Raw genomic sequence first — 21,114 nt, forward strand, 5'->3', positions numbered from 1 at the left:
TCTCTTTTGGTGTACTCGGACCTGAGGACGACTGTTGCTGCTGCTGCTGCTGCTGCTTTGCCCGACCCCCTGGTCCTGCTTCTGGCACTGCCACCTCAAGCCCTGTGCTAATTATTATAGGCACAGTATTCACGGAGATGTCTGTGGTGCTACCTGCTATGCCAGCGTTATCGACGTTTTTCTTTTTTGATAATGGCTTACCTCCGGTATTAACTTTGGGGGCCATTAGTAAGACAAGTGCCGAGAGTAGTGAAAGTTGCTGTTTCACTCTGATCCGACCTCTGCACTCGTGAGCCTTGTAGCCTCTCGGTTCTGCTCTGCCTCTGTCTGAGCCACTAGCACCGCAGCCGCTGCAGCCGCTCCTCTCTCCCGATCCCGTCCCTGTGAGGCTCCGCCTCCATACTCCGCGAACTCCGCCGGATCTCCAGACCAGCCCAGACCTCAGGAAAGGTGATGCAGCAACCCTCCGTAGACCAGGGGGAAGCACCCTGTAACAGGGATCGGCAAAGAACATCCAGGCAGCCAAACCGAGACGCCGAGACGCTGAGATGCAAAATCGGAGCCGTCGTGCTGTGTACTGTATTGCGCCAACCCGCAATCTGCAATCCGGAAAATCTGCGGAGCTGGAGCAGCTCGGTTTCCTAGCTGCCCGGTAAGCTCATAGCAAGCTCATGGCATGTTTTCCGAGGTACAAAAGTTTGTTGAGTTTTTGCTGAAGTGTCTGTCTGCACTGCTGAGGTTGCTGCTCAGCCGCTCCTCACGGCCGCCATCTTGCTCCCTCTAAATGGAGTCAGCAGTGGCCGGGATCCACTTAATTTAGATGTTTTATTTTTTCTTCTGTTGGATAAAGACAAGTCTTTCATAGATCTCTCTGTACGAATGAAACAGAGCATTTGAGACATTTATGAAGATTAACTTTCTTCATTATAGCAATCCTCTTTTCAACACAAAACTGAGGGTCTCACAGCCTCTCTCCATTCTTCACTCTCTTTCTCTCTGTGTCTATCCTTTATTTGTTCCTCTCACCATTCCTTTCTTTTTCTTTCACACACACTCACTCTACATTTTCCTCTCCTACCCCTTTATGTTGGCTATGGTTAAATACATTTATTTAAAACTATTATAGATGATGAGCAGCATGGAATAAGCCATAGGAACAGACCAGCTGAGTGTATTATGCTATATAGTAATATCACTGTTGATGGAGGAAAGAGGCATCATGGCCTAATCAAGGCTTCTCCTCATGGTTTTTTTTTCTCAAAATTCAGTGAATATTTGTGGTGTTCATAATCGTATGTGAAGGTCTTATGCGCAAAGCTAAAGATCTCTTCACTAAAACTTTGTTTGTTTTCCATAAAAGTATATATTTTCCTCCATCAAACACCACATCCAACTGTTCCTTGGGCCTAATCTCCTATTTACAGCCAACCCAATCAGCACTGCCTTTGGCTGCGAGCATAGAACTTGACCACAGGGCCTGGCTTTGGCCTTGCTCCACGCCCCACCTCTTGCAGGCAGTCAACCTGAGCAGTGCACTGCCTTTGGCCATGGTAGTGGGGGTCAGGTGGTGCTGGCTGCAGAGCCTTCCTTTGGCATGCCCCCGTGCCCAACCCGCCACAGGTGGCCAAGTCAGCAACCAAAGCACTGCAATGGCAATTAAAAAAATATATAGGATTTGTGAATACTGTGACCAATAGCACTGAAAGGAGTTAAACTAAAGACAGCAAAGGCACTTCCTTAAGCTCTACTTATATGACAACTCTGGTGTAATGACATTCGTGGAGCAAAAAATCCAACGGGAGTTAAAAAGGAAATGCCCTTTTTGGACAGCACCTTTTTTTAAGTCCTTGCCTGATGGGTCTGAACAAAGCTCGCCATAAAATACTGAGGTGGATGAACTTTTTGGGGGACATTTTTTTCAGATCTGTCAACCTCATAAAACAGCCTTTTTAATGGAAATCCTGACCTAATCATAAAGGATGCCTGCTTTTATTATGTATATCTATAGATCTACATATCTATATAAACAGAGAGAGAGAGAGTGTAAATGAGAGAGAGGGGAGAGAAAGAAAGAGAGTGAGAGAGATAGAGAGAGAGAGAGAGAGAGAGAGAGAGAGAGAGAGAGAGAGAGAGAGAGAGAGATATGATCATTTTCTCACATGTTTTTAATGTCTGATCTTTCTGTTTGTTCATTCCTCTGTTAGTCACACCGTCTGTTCAGCCATTCTCTGTCTGTCTATTCTTCAACCTGTGGTTCTCTATCTTTGAACGCATCTTTCTATCTGCCAGTCTGTCTTCAAGTTCATACAGCCATATTCCTCTCTTCTCTCCAGTAGCTGTAGCACCGATGCAATCAATTTCTTGTCCTCTTTATCTTAAAATTGATACAAAAAGCTGACCAAAGGAGGCCCACGTCATCATACACATGTCTGACCCTTCAGTACTGCGATCAATCACCCAGGACCCTCCCGTCTCTGCCCCACGCCCTAAAAGGCCATTCTGCCTTCACCCACCTTTCTGTTTGATGATCGCCTCCACCTCCTGCTTCACGCTCTCATTCCAGTGGGTGATGTCCACGTGCAGGCCATAGTCGCAGCAGGCCTTGGCGTCGGCCCACTCCCGCCACTTCTCCAGGGCTTCAGTCAGGCTGCATTCGGGCTCCGGGAACACATGGTCAACTGGGGATGGACAGGAGAGGAGAGGGAGAGATAAGGTTACTGCTGAGCTTTGGGCTTCTCAAAGCTCCAACCACGGATATATAACAGCGCCCAGAGGAGACGACCTGCGATATATGTGCCAACTCATAGACATTAAGAAGGGACAACTGCCACAGAACAGCAAGAGGTTCACTGATTCATGGGAAATTTGGATCAGTCACATGTCAGCCACTGCAGACATGTGACAGTCCAGAGCCTTGTCCCACAGGCCTTTATGAAGCACTGACATCTTTAAAAATATCCCTACATCCCCAGAGGCCAGCTTATCCTTTTTTCTCTTGACAGAAAGAGTGCTGAAAGGCCATTAAAAAACCCCATGCATAATGCAGGAACTTTACGTGAAAAGGTTATTTTATTTCCACAACCAAACCTTGAAAACAAATGCATGCAGACTTTGACAACATTCTCTGTGACCTTCCTAAAGATTTAAAGGGTGCACCGAACGGTGTATTTAAAAAAAGAGAATTATCTGCTTTTTTAAAAATATTTTTGCTCCCAAAATCCAATGTGCCCTATACTAATAATAGAGTAATGATGCCACACCCTCCTTAAATTAGGGACTGCTCATGCATCTTCAGACGGTTACAAAATAAAGTCTATGCGAGTCAAACTGGATATAATTCTGTTACACAGATCTTATATTGGGAGGTAAAAATGAGCTTTGTGGTTCACCCTCACTTTAATTCCAGTAGTTCAAAAAAAAGTCGAAGCAGGACAGATTGGTAAAACAGAAAGAATAATAACCCCATTCATAAAACTGACGCCTACATAAAAGAATACTAACAACCTTCACGCGCCAAATGCAGAGCTGTTTACTGGATGCGTGTAGGCTAGCAACAAGGGAAAGTGTCCGCCTCAGGTGCAAACACCTGCGCGATCCGGGGAAGGCTGGCTCCGTGCACTCGCTGAGGCCGCAATCCTTCCAAACTGTGTTTCCTTAGGCAGTTTATCGTTTAGTGAATGAACCTGTGACGTGCCTTTAAAATGAGGGATGGCTTCGCTCTGAAACGCATCTACCTGCAGCATCTGCATATTCTGAGGCTAGCGCTGCCTTCTGCAGCGTCAGACTTCTAACTTCTGTATAATATAGGCGCTGTTGTGGTGTGCAATGGTGAAACACGTACCATCTGTGTAATCCGAGGAATAGCCCTGCTTTCTAATGCGTCATCTTGTAGCACGTACTCAAACCGAAGGATAGCGCTAATGTTAATTCCCCTGCACGTTATTGCGCTATTACAATAATAACAGGTCGGTTATCTAATGCACCAACGTGTTGCATTCCTGCAATCCGAGCAATAGCTCTGCTGTTTTGTGTGCAGGCCTCCAACGACTGCTTAGCATGAAAGATTGCTCTGCTGCCTGTAACACCTGAGTGTGTAGGACACATGGGGGCAGTGCACCTGGCTCACATAAGGGCTGGTTCTGCTGTCGGATGCATTAGCCAGTGAGATCTGTGTAATAGTGAAAAGGCCTAAGGAACAGATGTCCTATAGAAATGCACCTTATTATAACAACCAAGCAGTGTAACGGAGAGCTGCAGCGTCCAAACGCACACTATTCAGCATCTATAGCATCTATAGATCTGAGAGATGGCTCTGCTGTACAATGGACGTGTGAATCGACGTCACCTGAGGGAAGTCCCTTATGTTGAATGTATCTGTTTGCTTCCTCTTTCCCCTGAGCTATGTCAACCAGTCTTTGCCAGTGCCTCCAAGGTCTGCTAAGGTGCCGGTGATCTGGACTCCTCGACATTCACTTGCAATATTTGCGTCATTTGAAGGGTATCAATGTGGAATAAGAAATAAGGGGCAGATTTACAATAAGTGGCGCATCCCTGCATATCAGCAGGGATGCGCCAGTTATTGTGCGCCATGCCTCCGCCACCATTGATGCGCCGCATTTACAATGCGGCGCACCAATGGGCAAAAACGGCACCGATGCGTGACGCATCTGTGCCGTAAAAGCGGCGCATTGCTGGAGTTGTGACGCAAGCTCGACGCAGCTCCAGCAAGGCTCTGGGTGCCCTATCTTGTTAATGCTGCGTCAATCCTTACGCCTGCTTCAAGCAGGCGCAAGGTTTTGACGCAGCATGGGCCCCAAAGTGACTGAGTGAAATCTTGTAGATTTCACTCAGCCACTTTTAGGAGGCGTTCCAGCACCGGAACGCCCCCCCCTGCGCAGGAACGCCTCTTTCTGGCGCAGGGCTTTACAACGTGAGGCATCTCCCAGATGCGTCACGTTGTAACTACTCCGCACCATGGCGCTTCTTTTGCGCCGCCGCTGCGACACAAAAGTGACGCAACGGCGGCGTAAAAGGGGCGCAAGGGGCTTGTAAATCTGCCCCGCAGTGTATAGTATATGTACAACCTCAATAAGGCTGAGAGGTCTCTGACCTGACCCTAAAAGATGCGATCATATTGAGAGATAACTCTGCTGTTTGTGAAGGTCGCTTGGAATATATTTATAACATGTGGTTAGTTCCTTCTTTTGCACGAGAGCAGATTCACTTAAATATTATCTTTTTTAAAGCTAGCTTGGCTTTCTCTAGGCATGCTCCTGGTCTGGGCTAACCAAATCACAGCTGGGTCTTAATTCGAATGGTGGCAGACTTCAGCCTCACGTGACGCCAGCTTTATGGTCAGTTTCTATGAATTGGCTTCTTCATTGGGTGAGGGTAATGGGCAAGTTAGAGCGCATTGGCATGCAGCTTCAGGAGAGTTTCATTTGCTTTCTTGGTTTGGATGGTAATGCAGACGTGACATCCCTGCTATAGTGTGCCAGTCTGTGGCCAGCGGGCCCATGCCAAGGTGGCGACGGGCCCAGAATCCCAGTAAACAGAAAACCCTTATCGGTGCCAGGCCTTCATTAGGACGGATTCTGTACTGGTAGAAAAAAACCTGGGATACTTCCAGCAAAGAAGGAGGTGTAGTCTAGTGATATAAAGATGATTCTAGATCCAGAAGACCAGGCTTCTCAGCCTGATTTCTACATGTGACACGTGGTGTGATCCTATGCACATCAACCTATCTGTCAAAATGTAAAATTAATCAAAACTGACTAATGCCTGAAGCTCTAAAGAAATAACTTGACATTTGCAATTAGAGGATACAAGACTAGGGACGCTCAGTGGCTTGTTGTGCATGGATCAGTAATGGCTACAGGTGACATTTCAAAAGTATGACATTTCAATTAATGACTAGAACTGTGCTCCCAGAGGCCAGCCCTGACTATGTGATGCTTTTCCACAAGCGAGGTGGCCGTCCTTGACACAGACTCTTACTGATAAACTTTCTGAAAATGCATCCATTCTCATCTAACCTCACTAAAAATAGGCGAATCAGATAAAATCGCCAAACATAACTAAAAATTACCCTGGATCTATGCACCGTGTGATAACAGTCCACAGCCTTGTTTGCCATTGTCAGCGCTTCCACAATCGTTTATTCACCACTTATTACCGGTAACCATGGGGTATTATGGTAAGCGATAAAAATAGCATTGTCAAATATCCGATGCTTGCATCAAGGAACTGTCCTGCCCTTTCCTACTACTAGAACCCAATGGGCCCATCCAAGCTTGACCTCGCTCCAGCCTTCTTCATACGCACCAGTGGAAGTATCGACCTTCGTGTCACACTGGTACCCATACACAGCAGAGTCACCCATGTCATACCCTTGCTCCCCAATGGCAGACACTCACTTATCATGGTGGTCCCACCAGCAAGGGCAGCTTTCGTTCCCTGGAAGAAGTCGTCCACTGCTGTCATCCCCCTGTATGGCATTTGCAAGTGTGTGTGCACGTCAATTCCTCCCGGAATCACCATCTTCCCGTTTGCTTCAATGATTTTTACCCCTCCGGGCACGATGAGATTGTCTCCAATTTGCCTAGAAGAACAAGAACATGTAATTATTAAACAATCAGTCCCTTCTCAGTTTCACCCTTACGCCAAAGAGATGGCATGGGAGACTGTTTGGCAAATGCATTTTCTACGATAAGCCGCAAGACTGAGTTTATGTATGTTAATGATTTTTTTTAGCATGGCTGTTACCTGAGAGGGTGTCCAGGTGCTAATGAATTAACCTATGGAACTTCATACAACGACAACCACTTAAACAAAAAGAAATGTATTTAAAGAACTCCTGAACTCAAGCGATCCGAATGAATGTATGAGTTTAGCAGTCTGATCCAAGGATGATCGCTTCCCTGATGTTTCTATCTATGGCATGTGCGAAATTGATCTTTGGATTCCAGCTGGGATGTAGTGAGCCAATTTCACTTGAATATACCTAAACCCTAGCTGCTGGAATTTCAGTGAACAATGTAGAGTGATTTAAATATTATTCTCTGCTCAATTTTGAGCCAATTGAGGTGAACCCTGAAAGGAGCGACTGGAGATCATCTTGACAAATTGAAGAACTGGCCTCTTCGGCACCAGCTGCAGTCTGGAGCACAATGTCTTTGGACAGCCTAAGTACAATGCACTACAATAATCCAATCTAGAAAGAATCATTGCCTGGTAGGTGTCTTTTCTGCCACCACATGAAAGATATAGGAAGATCTTTTTAATCATTCTGAGTTATTAAAAAAATGTGAAGGTAACTTTGTTGACTAGAGCCATGAATGCCAAAGTGATATCTAAGAAAACTCATAAATTCTACAGAACTGTAACTTTAGTGGTGGTGGTCCAAATTGTGGGGAAACAGCATTTAGGCCCGTCTTTGCCGGCAAAGTGGAAGGTATATATCTCTGCCTTATCGATGCTTAACTTAAGAGCGTTTATTGGCATCGAAGATGCTCCTTCAGTCCAGCAGCTTTTAAAACGCTCTTCAAAGCTTCCAGCGGGACGATTCATACGGATCACAAGTTGTGTGCCATCTGCATATGTTATAAATGAGAAGCCAAAGGACCTAAATCAGTCGGGCCACTCGGGCTACATAAACGTTAAAAAGTGTGGGACATAATGATGACTCTTGGGGTACTACTTTATGTAGTTTATAAGATGTGGCGTCTGAAGTTGCAATTTTCACAACTAGGGTATGGTCCTGTAAGTAAGATGCTAGCCAGTACCTCTTATACAAATTTCATGGAGACAAATCAGAAGCATATAATTAGAGATGGTATCAAACGCAGCAGAGCAATTTAATAAAATGAGTGATCCTGTGCACATCAATCTATCTGTCTAACAGATTCGTCTACCATGGAAACCAGGGCTGAATCCCCGCTATGGAGTGGCATAAAGCCGCCAGGAAATGCTGCATCTAGGATTTCATTTTGGTGTAAAAGAGGCCATAATTTCTTTGGTAACAAACTTTTTAAAGATTTTTCTTTGCAAAGGGTGTACTAAGGCAGTTACTAGAAATAATAAGACCCTTTATGTTCATTTTTCAATATTAGTGTAACTACTGCTTGCTTCCAAGGTAGGTAAACATGCTGCTGCAAATAAGCATTACAGTGAGACGAAGAGACTGATCCCCGACATTCAATTCACTTATGAAATATCGAGGAGAGGTAGGCATCGCAGGAGTGCATGTTTTGAATGTTAAAACTAATTTGTTCCCTATCTCTGTAGACAGAGGGTTGAATTCAATGAGAAAGATGATGTCTGAAGTCTTACAATAGAGAGGTATTGGACCCATAAGGTTATGTCATCTGCACTGTACAAGTGAGCCAAGAATGTTGCAATACTTCTCACATCTTCCAAGTCCCTAAAGTGAATTAGAACATTGGAATGTTGAGAGCTCCATTGAAAACATTTAAAAATAATAATAATAATCATAACATTGGAGTGCTCTGCGCTTCTAATGACTGGTAGAAGCCCGGAGCAACAACATTCCAATGTTTGTTCACAGCAACAGCTGTGACCAAAAGCCTCATGGAGTCCAAGGGGATTTCAACCCCACAAGCTCTATGAAGCCTTTGTTTTACAAATTTGAACATTCTTCCCTGTAGGGGCGGAACGTTCTAATAACCTTAGAACCATCCGTAGCGGGCTCTACCAGCCATTAAAGGCTGGAGCGGGCCTTTAAAGGTAGATAGAGCCCACTAAGGCAGGCTCCAAGGCTGTAGTAAAGCCCGGTGCTGATCCTGCACGATTTGGGCCAGCCTGTAAGAAAAAGATCCGCACCTCTGGACGGCTGCAGTCAGTGGGTAAAGCCTGTCCCAGCCACTCATGGAAAAGGCATTTCAGAAAATCATACAGTTTCCCAGTCAGTCAGTATGGCTCCACAAAATAAATTTAAAATATAAAGTCTTGACTGCCTAAATAAAGTCTCTTCTCATCTTTGGTTTGACTCTGTTTACTAAACTCAGCCAGTTGGCTTAATGGCACACCCACTTTCCGTACCTGACTTTTGAATAGGGATTACATTAGTCATCATACCATCTGTGCAAGCCACTTCTTACTCTAAAATGCTTTGATGAAATCTATCCACTTAACTCATAAAATGTGGAGTGAATATCCTGGAAAAGGGAGAGTGTTTCCATATTAAACGCACATAGGCAGGAGCAGTCAATGGAACTGAAGCACTCTAAGCAAAATATCATTTTACCTAGTGATGTGCCCAACATGCCCTTTTAGTGTTCTATGGTAAATGCGTGCCGCTGCATGGGGGCATCTTGAGACTTCTGTCTTACCCCCACTTGTGCATTCTAATGGTGTCTCCAATTTGTAAGGCATAAAGGATACATGTAGTAATGGAGCATGGTTTTAGCAGTGAGCGATTATAAAATAATTTCAGCATATTTTAATATAACACATACATAACAAAATTTAACAAAAGGGATGTTTTATTATGGGCCGATTATCTGAAGTATTACTCTATCTAAGTTTCAATCAGCACACCTAAGTTACATTTAGATCTAGAAAAGAGTTTGCTTGCGAGTTGAAATCGACTCTATTATTTCAGAAAATGTTCAGATCTCCCCACAGAATCGGATTTGTGGGCATTCCAGGATAAGGACAGCTCCAAAAACGTGGTCGACAACACTTGCAAACTCACAGGTGGGTATTCAAACAAGTCAATTCGTTTTTCATGAGGTGCTACAGACGGGACCACCCCAAATATTGGTCGGTTGCAGAGGACGTGGTTCCTTTATTGAGGAAAATATTTTGCACAAAGGAATGTTACCAATTGTAAATGGTCTTCAGCATGACCTTCCCACTTATGGACAAGGGTGTACCTATCACACATCAGGTGCAGCGGCACCCAAGCACAGCGTGTGAGGAGTCCACGTCATCTCAATTATCTCTTTCATTTACTAATAAACAGAGGACATGTGCGCTATTATGCTTTAATTGCATTAGTGCCCCTAACTGTGCACTTCATGTATCAATGTATATCTCAATATTGAAAATATTAACAATGGATATGAATACTAATGAGAATCTGATATGGCTGCGAGTTCTCAAGAGTAGTACTAGTTTTGTTGTTATTGTTATTTCATTGGAATTCCAAAGAAAAGTGAGAAATGCATTCAGAAAGTAGGCTTAGGCCTATGTGAGCACATTTCTGCCTCTTCAGGTCTGGAGTTATCCGATGCGTTTTGATTTTAATAAGATTATATGTATAATACACGGGTGCTTGAAAACACCTTTATCAAAACCTGGCTCTGATTTAAATTTTACAGGTCAACTGTGGTGTCTCCAGTCAATTGTAACAAAGAAATGACACAGCTGCTTAACTCTGGTAAGTTATTGTATTTGACCTGCTGATGTCACAATCATGCTGCCAGATCTGGCCAGGGCGAAAAACAGATTCTAAAATTATTTGCACAAATTACTAACTGCATTTTGGAGTCTTTATTTTCACTGTAAAATTCTGCTTTTAATCTTCTTGTCTGCAATGCACTTGAAAGAACAATTCACTCAGAATGTGAGCTGTCTGTGTGAAGGATGATGGTGTGATCATATATTACAGGGAATAAACTAACCCTGCCATATATCATAGGAATATTGCAAGTCACTTCGAAGTCCTATAATCTTATGAAGGAGCTTGGCCCTGGGCTGGATTCCTAAATGTTGCCAGGGAGCTCCTCGGTTACTTGCAATACCCGTATAATGTAGGACATAGGAATGGACATGACCAAGTAATGTTCTGATAAAGCATAGACATAGAAGAAGGAGACTAGATTACTACAGTATTCTATCCCATATATAATACACATGTTTAGAGGGCCTTAGAGGCAACTCTCCTCATCCATTGGTCTAGCAGCATGTCATTCACTTTGTTGTTCCACCCACTACAACATACAACATGGAGCATAAGGTCAGCCCACTTCAGCCACTGGCTTACATCTCAGAGAGAGTAGCGTTCTTCTCTTGCACAATGTGCATTTACACAATAACTAGTCCCATGTATAATTTTACAAAAATAATTCACATAGACCAAAGGTGGACAATCATTGAGACAATTGTTTTTTAGAGGCTTCATGACACGCCCGCACTTTTGTTTTAGCCAGTAGCACGCAGCGATAGGGAACTTTGGGCTTCATTTATGGGAAGTGACGCATCGCTGCATGAAAGCAGCGATGTGTCACTTCCCAGTGCGCCCTCCTTGCGACAAGATGGATGCGTCATATTTACTGTATGATGCATCATCTTGCAAGGAATTACAGCTACGTCATTATTTTTTACGTATCTGTAGGCGCAAAAGTGACGCATTTCTGGAGTGTGTCATAAAAGTGAGACAACTCCAGCAATATGTCCTTTCACATGAAGCAAGCCCCATTTGAAAGAGCCTGCATCAGTTTTACGCCTGCTGTGAGGCAGGTGTAAGATATTGACGCATTCGCACCCTAGAAGTGGCACATGGAAATCTCATAGATTTGACTGCGTCTCTTCTACGAGGCTTACTTACGCGGGAACTCTCACCTTGCATACATTATACCTGACGCAGGTATAATGTAGCGCTGGGGTTTACAAAGTGACGCATCTACTTAGATGCGTCACTTTGTAAATAGGGCGCACCAGGAGGCATGTTTTACGCCGCTGATGCATCACAAAAAGTGAAGCAACAGAGGCGCACAACTGTCACAAGGCCTCATAAATAAGGCCTTTTATGTCCCATATTCCTGATGGAGAAATCAAAATGAAATGTCCTTTATTGAAACCGGAATTGGCTATAGGAAATCTTATTTACAATGCAAATAATGGCATGTTTGAGCTACAGGGTTTTCCAGAGGTCCTGTGCTCATTCTAGCTGGTCATTGATCAGTTAAACAGGATTAACTCTTGGCGAAAAAAAAAGATGCTGGTGGTGTCACACACGATTAGTTCCGCACCCCCGTTTTAACAATAATCATACTTGGAGTGAAAGTTGCGAAAAGACCACAAATCAGCAAAAAAAAAATACTGAACAGCTCTGTGAATTTCTTTCTTTCTTTCATTCCCCCAAGCACAAGGATGTTAACTTCTGCTGTCCTCTTTTTGAAGATTCTGCACTTCAAAGAGGGAGATTCGCCAAGTCCAGGGGGCTGACATTGCCACAAAATTTCTGGTAACAAATTAGTTGCTTAAAAGCCATTCTTTGTATCATCGATCTTATTCCTTTAAAACCACGGAGTTTGGCACAAAATGGGGTCCAAGATTGCTGTGTGTGCTTCCGCCAAGTGCCTTAGCGTTCTCTCTGTTCACTCAGAAAAATGTATACTCCAGAATAGCGACTTTATTCATAAACACGGTCCCAAACTCTTGTACAAGGACTGCAATCCTCCTTTGACCCAGACAAAGATCCTTTGAAATCTATGAAAATGTGGGTTAGAGCGGGCATCTCTATGGGGGAGGGGGAAACATGGCGGCAGCAGGCTAGGCTGCCGCGGTACTCTGCTTCCGAGCTCCTGCCAACGGCTGCTTCTTTCTTGGGGAAAAATGCCTAAGAGCTGGCCATTTTGTCTTTTTTGAGAAGGGGGAGCAATTTTGGATTACTGAAAAAGAAACCGAAGCACCGAAGCTCTGAAGAATCGCGCAATTAACCAAAGCGTTCTCCGCCTTGCTTACCTTCTTATCTTGGGGCGGACAGACGTCCGTGTTCGCTTCCCATGTGCCTCATCCCGGGGGCGGCGCAACGTTCCCACTCGGCAGTTTCCAGTCTCCCGACACCGATACCGCCATCAGCCCCACCGGGTCTATGGTTGTGGTCCTTGGCCGCCCTGGAGCTCCGGCGAGGCAGGAAGCTTCAGACTCTTTTGCGGGATTCGTGTGCTGGCTCCCTTCTTCACCGGGATGGAGGGAGCAATTCAGCAGCAACGGAGGCAACGGAGGCGGCTGTGGTAACAGCAGAGGTGAAGGGGGGTCAGATAGCGGCAGATGCTGGTGTTGCTGGTGCTACCCAGGGGGTGTGTGCTGAGAGGGATAGCGCGGCCCCAGAGTTGTTGTCAGCCATATCCTCACCCACATCAGCGCTTACAACCATAGCTAACCAGGGATCCCGGCGCAATGGTAGGCGTGCATACAAAGAAAAGAGGGAAAATGTTTTTTGAAGCCATGTATTTTACATGTAGCTTCGGCTGGGCTTGTCGCTCTAACTTCCACGGATCCAGAGCCTGGGGTAGCCCCTCTTATTAGTACTGTGCCGCCGGAGACTTGCTTAAGTAAAGAAAAAACCTTGTCATATCTCTCAACGGAGGTGAAAGCAAAACGGGCAAAGAAGGGCAACAAGGCGGTTAAGAATCTCAAATCAGTGCTCAACCCCGGTTCTAGGATTACGCCTTCGTTGCGCTCTTACTTTAAGGTCGTGCCACAGATATTAGACCTTACTGAAGATCGCAGCCTTTCTTCATTGGGCCATATAATCTCCTACAAAACACCCACGTAGTTAGATTCTACCGTTCTGCTGACTCCTGGCTTCTCATTAGCTCATTCCATGGAATTGGCGTCGGAGGTCCCCTCTGTGGTAGTAGGGCGTGAAGCACCCTTATCTCCCACCTGTGACAACACTCACCTGCTGCCAGCCTCACAGGTAGACCCATTGCCCGCAACATCTAGTCTACCACCTTCCATACCTGGTGAACCCAGCGGAATCGATGGGGGTGCTACTCCTGTTTCTATTGGGAGTGGCGCTAAATTAGAGCCAAAAGATCAGCAAGGAGGGATGCAAGGGGTGCAGGAGGTGCTTGTCGGTGCTCAGCAAGGTGCTCCTAATATCTTCCCTATTACTACTTTAGAGGGCGGTAATATCGCCGTCACTGGCATCACGGTAGCTTCTCTGCAACTAATGTTTGCTACTCTATCTTCAGACATAAAAAAGGGGTTTGAGGAGTCTACGGCCAACCAGAGAGAGATTAGAAACTATTGCGAATCCCTGGATAATAAGATTGACGGTTTAACTTCGAGAACAGAAGCTCTGGAAGAGACAGTGTCTGAGTTATCTTTGCATTTGGACCAGGCAAAAGAAGACATAACAAAGCTTAAAAAGGAAGACCTGGCTCTGGCTGAGAGAATGGAGACGCCCAGGAATAATGCAAGACGCAGTAATATACGCATCCTTAATGTGCCGGAGGGTAGTGAGGGCTCAGACATCAAGCATTTTGTTATCTCCCTCTTAAAACAGGCACTGTGTCTAGATGAATCTACTGAAGAGTTGGCTACAGACATCCAGCGGATTCATAGAGACCCCTTCAGGCGCAATCCACAAAGGACAAAACCGAGAAAGATCCTTGTGAATTTTCATACGTACTCTCTTAAGGAACAAATTCTCAATCTAGCCCTAAAGCAAAAGTCTCTGACAGGGAAAAGGTACAATTTCCAGATAAAGTCCGACTTATCGAGGGTCACTTTGGAGAAGCAGCGGGAATTTGGCAGTAGGATGGATGCTTTCAGGAAGTTGGATGCGACAGTTTAGCTGGGCTTCCCCGTCGCGCTGAAAATAATGTACAATAATAAGATGTTTAATATTCGTACAGTTCAGGCGGCGGAAAGTTATTGCTCTCCCAGGGGAAGGATAAGGGGCCTTCTGGATAAACAGACATAGGCTTTTTAAGTTTATAAGTTCCCTTCCTTTTGCACTTCATGAATACTAGATAGAAAAGTCTGTTATAAAGTAAAATAAAATTGAATAAAGTAAAATAAAACAGAAAAAAAATCGAGAAGGGGGAGAGCATTTGTTAAATATTTTTTTCATACTAGGGAGGATAAGAGATGGTGCATTTAGATCATTAAGCAGGAGTTTTTGCTCTCTTTTCTTTACCCTCTACTGCATCTATATCTCTCTTTCCTCATCTCGCTCTTAACATTTAGATACAGTCACTGTGTAGGAGCTTGGGTAGGGGTACTATCTACTGGACCTGTTACGGTTAGATAGATCAAGGGTTTCTCATGGGGGGGGGGTAGCGTAGGGCACGTGGGTGTTAGGGGGTCGGGTAAAATATGTAAAACCTTCCTCATTTTTCGATTGGTTTCATTCAGTTTTAATAGTAACACACTATTGACAGATGACTTAGCCTCACAGGTATGGCTGATTTGTGTTAGCCTTCTCTCTCGTGATCAAAGGAAATTTGGTGGTAGGGGAATGCCTTATGAGTAGTCTGAAAATCCTCTCCTGGAATGTTAATGGTCTGGGCACCAAACCTAGAGCCAATAAGATCATGCAATATTTGTGCGATTCGGATGCGCAGGTCATTTTACTCCAGGAGACACATTTAATACAGACAGAGATATTTAATTTGATTAAGAAAAACAGGTCGATCGATGTTTCAATATCAACTTCACAAACAATGAATATTAGGGGGGTGACTATCTTCTATAAAAAATCAATAAAAACGAGAGTAGTTTCTCAGATGGTTGACTCAGGTGGCAGATGGGTCATCGCTACAGTAGTTATTGCAGGGGCCCAATTTACGTTTGTTGGGTATTATGGGCCTAACCAGGACAATCCCTCGGTCCTTGAGTCCCTATTCTCGCAACTTTTGTCTTTTCCGGAACCGATTATTCTAGCGGGGGACTTCAACAGAGTATTGGACCCCTCATTAGATAAGATCACTAGTAGCAGACCGCAGGCTCTTTCAAAATGTGGAGCCTTCCTGTTAAATTGCATGAAGCAATACGGCTATGTATACATTTGGAGGACCAGGTCAGGACAACAACAAGGAGTCTCTTTTCGCAACTACAAGTATCACCATCAATCGAGAATATGTTTTTTCTTAATTAGTCATAAGTTGGTGGACTCCGTTAAGAGAGTCTGTTATTCCCCTTTTCATCTTTCAGATCACTCATCAGTATCCTTAGAACTTACTGGAGTCACTAAAACCTCTTCTATATCTTGGTCTTTTGACCATTCTTTGCTCTTGTCACCTGAAGATGTTTACTTCATCAAAATTGAAGCCCAGATTTATATGCAAGTTAATATTGGGTCAGCTACCTCCAGCATAGTGTGGGATGCCTTTAAGTCCTGTTTGAGAGGTCTTATCACAAATAAGGTTGCTTTCCGGAGGAAGCAGTATAAACAGGAAGTCGCTTCCATTGAAGCTGATTTATCTAAAACTCAAGCTGATATTAATGCTAATATCACCGCCTCTGAATCTACATTATCGCTGTCACATAACAAACTACTCTCTTTAAAAGGACAATTGGCTTCAGTCTTAAACCAAAGAATTTTACAGAAATGGGAAGCTAGTAAATTAGCTCACTTCCAGTATGGGGAAGTGGCTGGTAAACTATTGGCCTGGAAGTCTAAAACCGATCAGGCCCGGAACAACATTGAGTCTGTTACGACATGCGATGGCACTTTCTCTTCTGATGTAGATATTAGAAGAGTATTTAGAGAGTTTTTCCAGTCTATATATCAGGAGGACAAAAAGATCACTCCAGAGAGTATTGAGAGTTGGCTGGGCGGAATCTCTCTACCTGTACTCTCCCCGGAACAACGCATTTTTCTCGATAGTGTAATCTCCGAAGAGGAGGTTAGGGCTGCAATCCAGGGCAGTAAGGGCGGTAAGGAGGCAGGTCCAGACGGCTTACCAGCTGAAATCTACAAAGCCCTGGAAAAAGAAATAACTCCCTTTCTCACTATTTTATTTAACCAAATATTACAGGAAGGGGTATTGCCTCCGACAACATGGGATAATGCGTCAATTAGTCTTATTTTAAAGCCCGGGAAGTCGGCTTCGAACTGTGGGTCATACAGGCCAATCTCAATATTGAACGCTAACTATAAAATCTTTGCTGCCATTTTGGCTAGGAAGCTGGGTCTGGTTGCGTCTGATATTTTACACTCAAACCAGAAGGGTTTCGCCAAGGGTCGTCAACTCTACGAACTGACGTATGACCTGATAGGAGCCATCGATATGGCAACCACGGATTCCATGCCCTTAGCTGTCCTCACGTTGGACGCCACCAAAGCCTTCGACAGGGTCAACTGGTTGTACCTGTCGGGGGCTTTGGCAAAATTCAATGTTGGTGATGGCTTTCGTAGAGCAGTTAGTCTTCTATACCAAAGCCCTACAGCTTGCGTTCTGGTGACTGGAGACTAGTCGGACCTTTTTAAGATCACAAGGGGGACACGGCAAGGCTGCCCTCTTTCCCCTCTATTATTCGATCTTTATATAGAACCCTTTGCTCAAAGATTAAGAGAGGATATTAACATCAAGCCTTTCATCTATAGGGGATGGGAAAAGAGGGTGGCCCAATATGCGGACGATATTTTGATTTTTTCATCAGAGATCCACACCGCGTTTCCAGCAGCTATTAAGCTGGCGTTGGAGTTCGGGGAAATTTCAGGATACAAGGTAAATTCCTCGAAGACTGAAATGATGGTCTGGAATGATGATGCTAGCGAGATAAATTTGCAACCCAGTTTGAGTCTTCGATATCTAGGGCTTAGTATTGTTAACGACATTAATCAGATTGTTACAACCAACCTTACTGCTGTTGCAAAAGATTGCCGTAAATTAATGAGATCTTGGTTACATCTCCCATTATCTATGTTAGGCAGAGTTAATTTGGTGAAAATGACTATTTTACCAAAGATTTCTTTTTTATTTAACACAATCCCTCTTCATTTCGATGCATCTTTATTGGCTAAATTACAGGGAGATAACACTACTTTTATTTGGAATAAACAAATTCCAAGGATGGTTGGTAAGAAACTTAGGCGGCGTAGGGGGAAAGGCGACCTGGCAGCTCCAGACCTGCAAATTTACGCGTGGGCGTTCCAACTTTCCCATGCTCAAATGCTATAAAAGATGCCAACAGATGCAGGCATTGGGAGTATGTTCTCAGCTTTATTGAAAGGGGAAGGAGTCGCTCAGTCAGGTTTTCTGTTTAAATTTGGAGACCCCAGGTTCTTTTAAAAAGTCAAATTGAAGGTGTTGCAGGGTATGGCAAAATCTTGGGCTAGGTTGAGGTCATCAATAAAGCTGGGTTACTTCTCTAGTAGGTCCCCGATTTGGGGTCTTCCTGAAAGCCCAGGTTGGCTGGGAGACAGTCTGGCACTCCCGTTGAGGGAGGAAGGAATAGAAGTTTGGGGAGACTTGTTCGTAGAAGGGTGTTTGCTCCCTTGGGATTGTTTAATCATCAAAGTTGGGTCTAATCTTTCGAGATTTAAGTACATGCAGATAGTTAGTTGGGCTCAAGCGTATGCCTCCCAGTCCTCTGGGGGGGGGGGGTAGTCTACCATTAGGGGGGAGTTGTCAACTTGAATCCCTTTTGTTAGATAAATCCCCGGCCAAGAAGGAGATCTCCCTATGGTACAACCTAATCCAGGAAGAAATTGACGGTGAATTTCATCTACCCTAGTCCCTGTGGGGTCCTCAGATTCCTGGCCAAAACGTGCAAGATCTGTGGTTGACATCCTGTAAGGTTCTGTTGGACATTGTTAAGCCGGCATGGCTTCGTAAGGATCACCTTTTTACCATACACAGGGCTTACTATTCCCCACAGAGGCTGTCAAAATTTTCCTTAGGAGGTCCGGTGGCATGTGCTCGGTGTGGCTTAGAGGCGGCCCCTGATGTGCATATGTTCTTTGACTGTCCCCATTTGGCTCCATTCTGGGACTCAATAAGCAGCACACTCACGTCCTCACTGGGCTTTCCTGTAACAATTGACCTCCGACTTGTAATCTTTGGAGTTTTCGATCATGCTCGGAGCCCAGCCAAGAATCTTCTATTCTATTCCATCAAATTGGCACGAAGGGAAATCTGCAGAAGATGGAAGGATCCTACCCCTCCTTCTCTTAATGATTGGTATGCCTCAGTTCTGCAAGTATCAAAGTTAGACCTTGCTAGGGCTGGAAACCAAGATAAGAGAGCTTTATGGCATTTACTTGATTGGGTCCATTGATGGTACCGGTTTTTGTTTCCCTGGTCCAATGATTATGCAGCTATGGCTTAATCTCCCTGTTATGCCTTTTTCTTCCGTTGGATTCTCGGCATGCAATGGCAGTAATTGGTACTCTGGTTTTATTTGCCGTCTAGATTGCTAGGTGTTTGACCGCCACAGAAAGAGTAATTGCTGTTGGGAGTTGGAACCACACGTAAGCTGAATCCCTTCCAGTCTTGTAACTGAGGCAGCATGACGTTCTTTCTATTTTTGTTGTCAACATTTGAAACCATGGTGGCTAATGAGGACCAAAAAAAAAAAAAATCTATGAAAATGTGAAAAACATGTCTTGCTGATCATTGCCTCAGTGCTTGTGCACTGGATACAAGTTCTGCACCCCACAGACTTCTATAACAGGAAGTGTAGATTCTTGTGACGTGTAAACTCTGTGCGACTATCAACATAAATAAAACAGATCAGAAGGACTGATCCACAGTGGGGAGACTCGCGACATAGCCAGCAGGGGTTCCACTATATTTAGGTCTCGATTACGAGTGCCCTGGAATTAACCCTCTTATCTCCGTGACCCAGATTTACTGTTACCGTGGTTCCCAGCGTTTTTTTGGGAGGGGAAATAAATAATGTGAATGACAAGATTTTGGGGGATAAAATACAGGAATGTGTCTTTCTGTCCTGCTTTCCACAGACTTTCATATAAAGATGTTGGCTACTTACAGCAGTGAGACAAAAAACAACTCGTAATTTCGAAGGGCCCAGTAACTCCTATTAGTGGGCCCTTGAGAATTATTAAGCCTTTTCTTATTTTTATTTTTTATATAGCGCTAACTTACTCACCCCGAAGGTATCAGAGCGCTTTACACGAGCACCAGTTGCATAACAGACAGACACGGGGAGATTAAGTGATTTGCCCAGAATCACAGAATGTGGAGAGTCCCTGCCGAGACTCGAACCCGGTTCTCCAGATTCGAGCTCAAATGCTCTAGCCGTTAGTCGACATGTTGTAATCCGGCCTCAGGAGCGTTGTTTGTCAAAAGGTTACTTGTGACTTTTAATGGTCACACGGGAAATCAATCCTAATAAAACATCCTAATAGCAGAGTGGTTGTGAGTTTTTTTTCTTTTTGGAAGGGATAAATACAAGTACTGCTAAGCAGTACTTATGTTGGTCATGTGAGCAGCTACATACTGTGGCTGAAGGGCTTGGATTGACGGATAAGTGGACACTATTTGTCTTACTCAAATAAAGTAAGAAACTCCAAACTGAATAGAGATGGTTTACTCAGCCACTGCCCGCCTGCTGCGCCAGGGACCCACTGAGATGGAACGTCATGATGTACAATAAATATATTCCACCTGGAATCCACGGCTGCCACAGGTGAGAATGTACATATAAGATTTCATTACAACACTATTTCCACAAAACTTCCAAAGTAACACTTCCCAGTTAGCAGTCGTAAAAATAAATACACCTTTAAAATGAACACTTCCTAAAGTTTTTGTTTTCAAATAACATTCAAGTTAAGATAGCATGAAAGGGATACCGGAGTTAGGGGTTTGGGGTGAAGGTTATAAGTTATAGAGTATAAAGGTTAACAGTATGGGGTTAATGTTATGGGGTTTGGGGTTTTGATTATAGGGTTATGGGTCCTGCATTTAAGGTACATCATAAATGTTTGTGGCATAGGAGCTAGGCATTAAAGGGCTTGGTAAGGTTTGGTATTCAAGGATTAAGTACATAGTGGTTAAGAGTGCAGGGTTAAGAGGTAAAGGAATAGGGTTACCAATATCGGTTTGAGGGTTTGGGGTTAAGAGATTGGGGTACAGCGGTTAGGGGTATATGAGTCAAAGGTATGCAGTTGGGTGTTAAATATATACTGTTAAGGGTTTGGGGTATAGGATTAAGGATTTGCTGTTAAGAGTTTAGGGTTTCGTGTTTAGGGTTTGTGGTAATGAATTAAAGTTTAAGGGTTGGGGTATAGGGGTAATGATTAGGCATATATGATTATGGAAATTGAGTTGTGGGTAGGAGTCAATTTTAAGGTTATGACTTCAGGGTTATAGGATTATAAGTAAAGAGTTAAGAATATAGGGTTGAAGTTTGAGGGTATAAGGTTAGCGTTTAAGGAGT

General features: G+C 44.1%; 1 protein-coding gene across 2 annotated transcripts in view; it reads right to left on the reverse strand.

Annotated features, from left to right (window-relative positions):
- The window catches only part of DPYSL3 (dihydropyrimidinase like 3), a 332,011-nt gene that overhangs the window by 103,805 nt on the left and 207,092 nt on the right, over positions 1-21,114 (reverse strand). For both annotated transcript variants that reach the window (XM_086931567.1, XM_086931568.1), the window contains exons 3-4: positions 6,417-6,601; positions 2,514-2,678 (exon numbers count right to left, since the gene is read on the reverse strand). In XM_086931567.1, coding sequence (XP_086787693.1) covers positions 2,514-2,678; positions 6,417-6,601 — 350 coding nt within the window. The remainder of the gene's footprint in view (positions 1-2,513; positions 2,679-6,416; positions 6,602-21,114) is intronic.

The sequence above is a fragment of the Lissotriton vulgaris genome, chromosome 7 (assembly GCF_964263255.1).
Source record: "Lissotriton vulgaris chromosome 7, aLisVul1.2, whole genome shotgun sequence".
NCBI lineage: Eukaryota > Metazoa > Chordata > Amphibia > Caudata > Salamandridae > Lissotriton > Lissotriton vulgaris.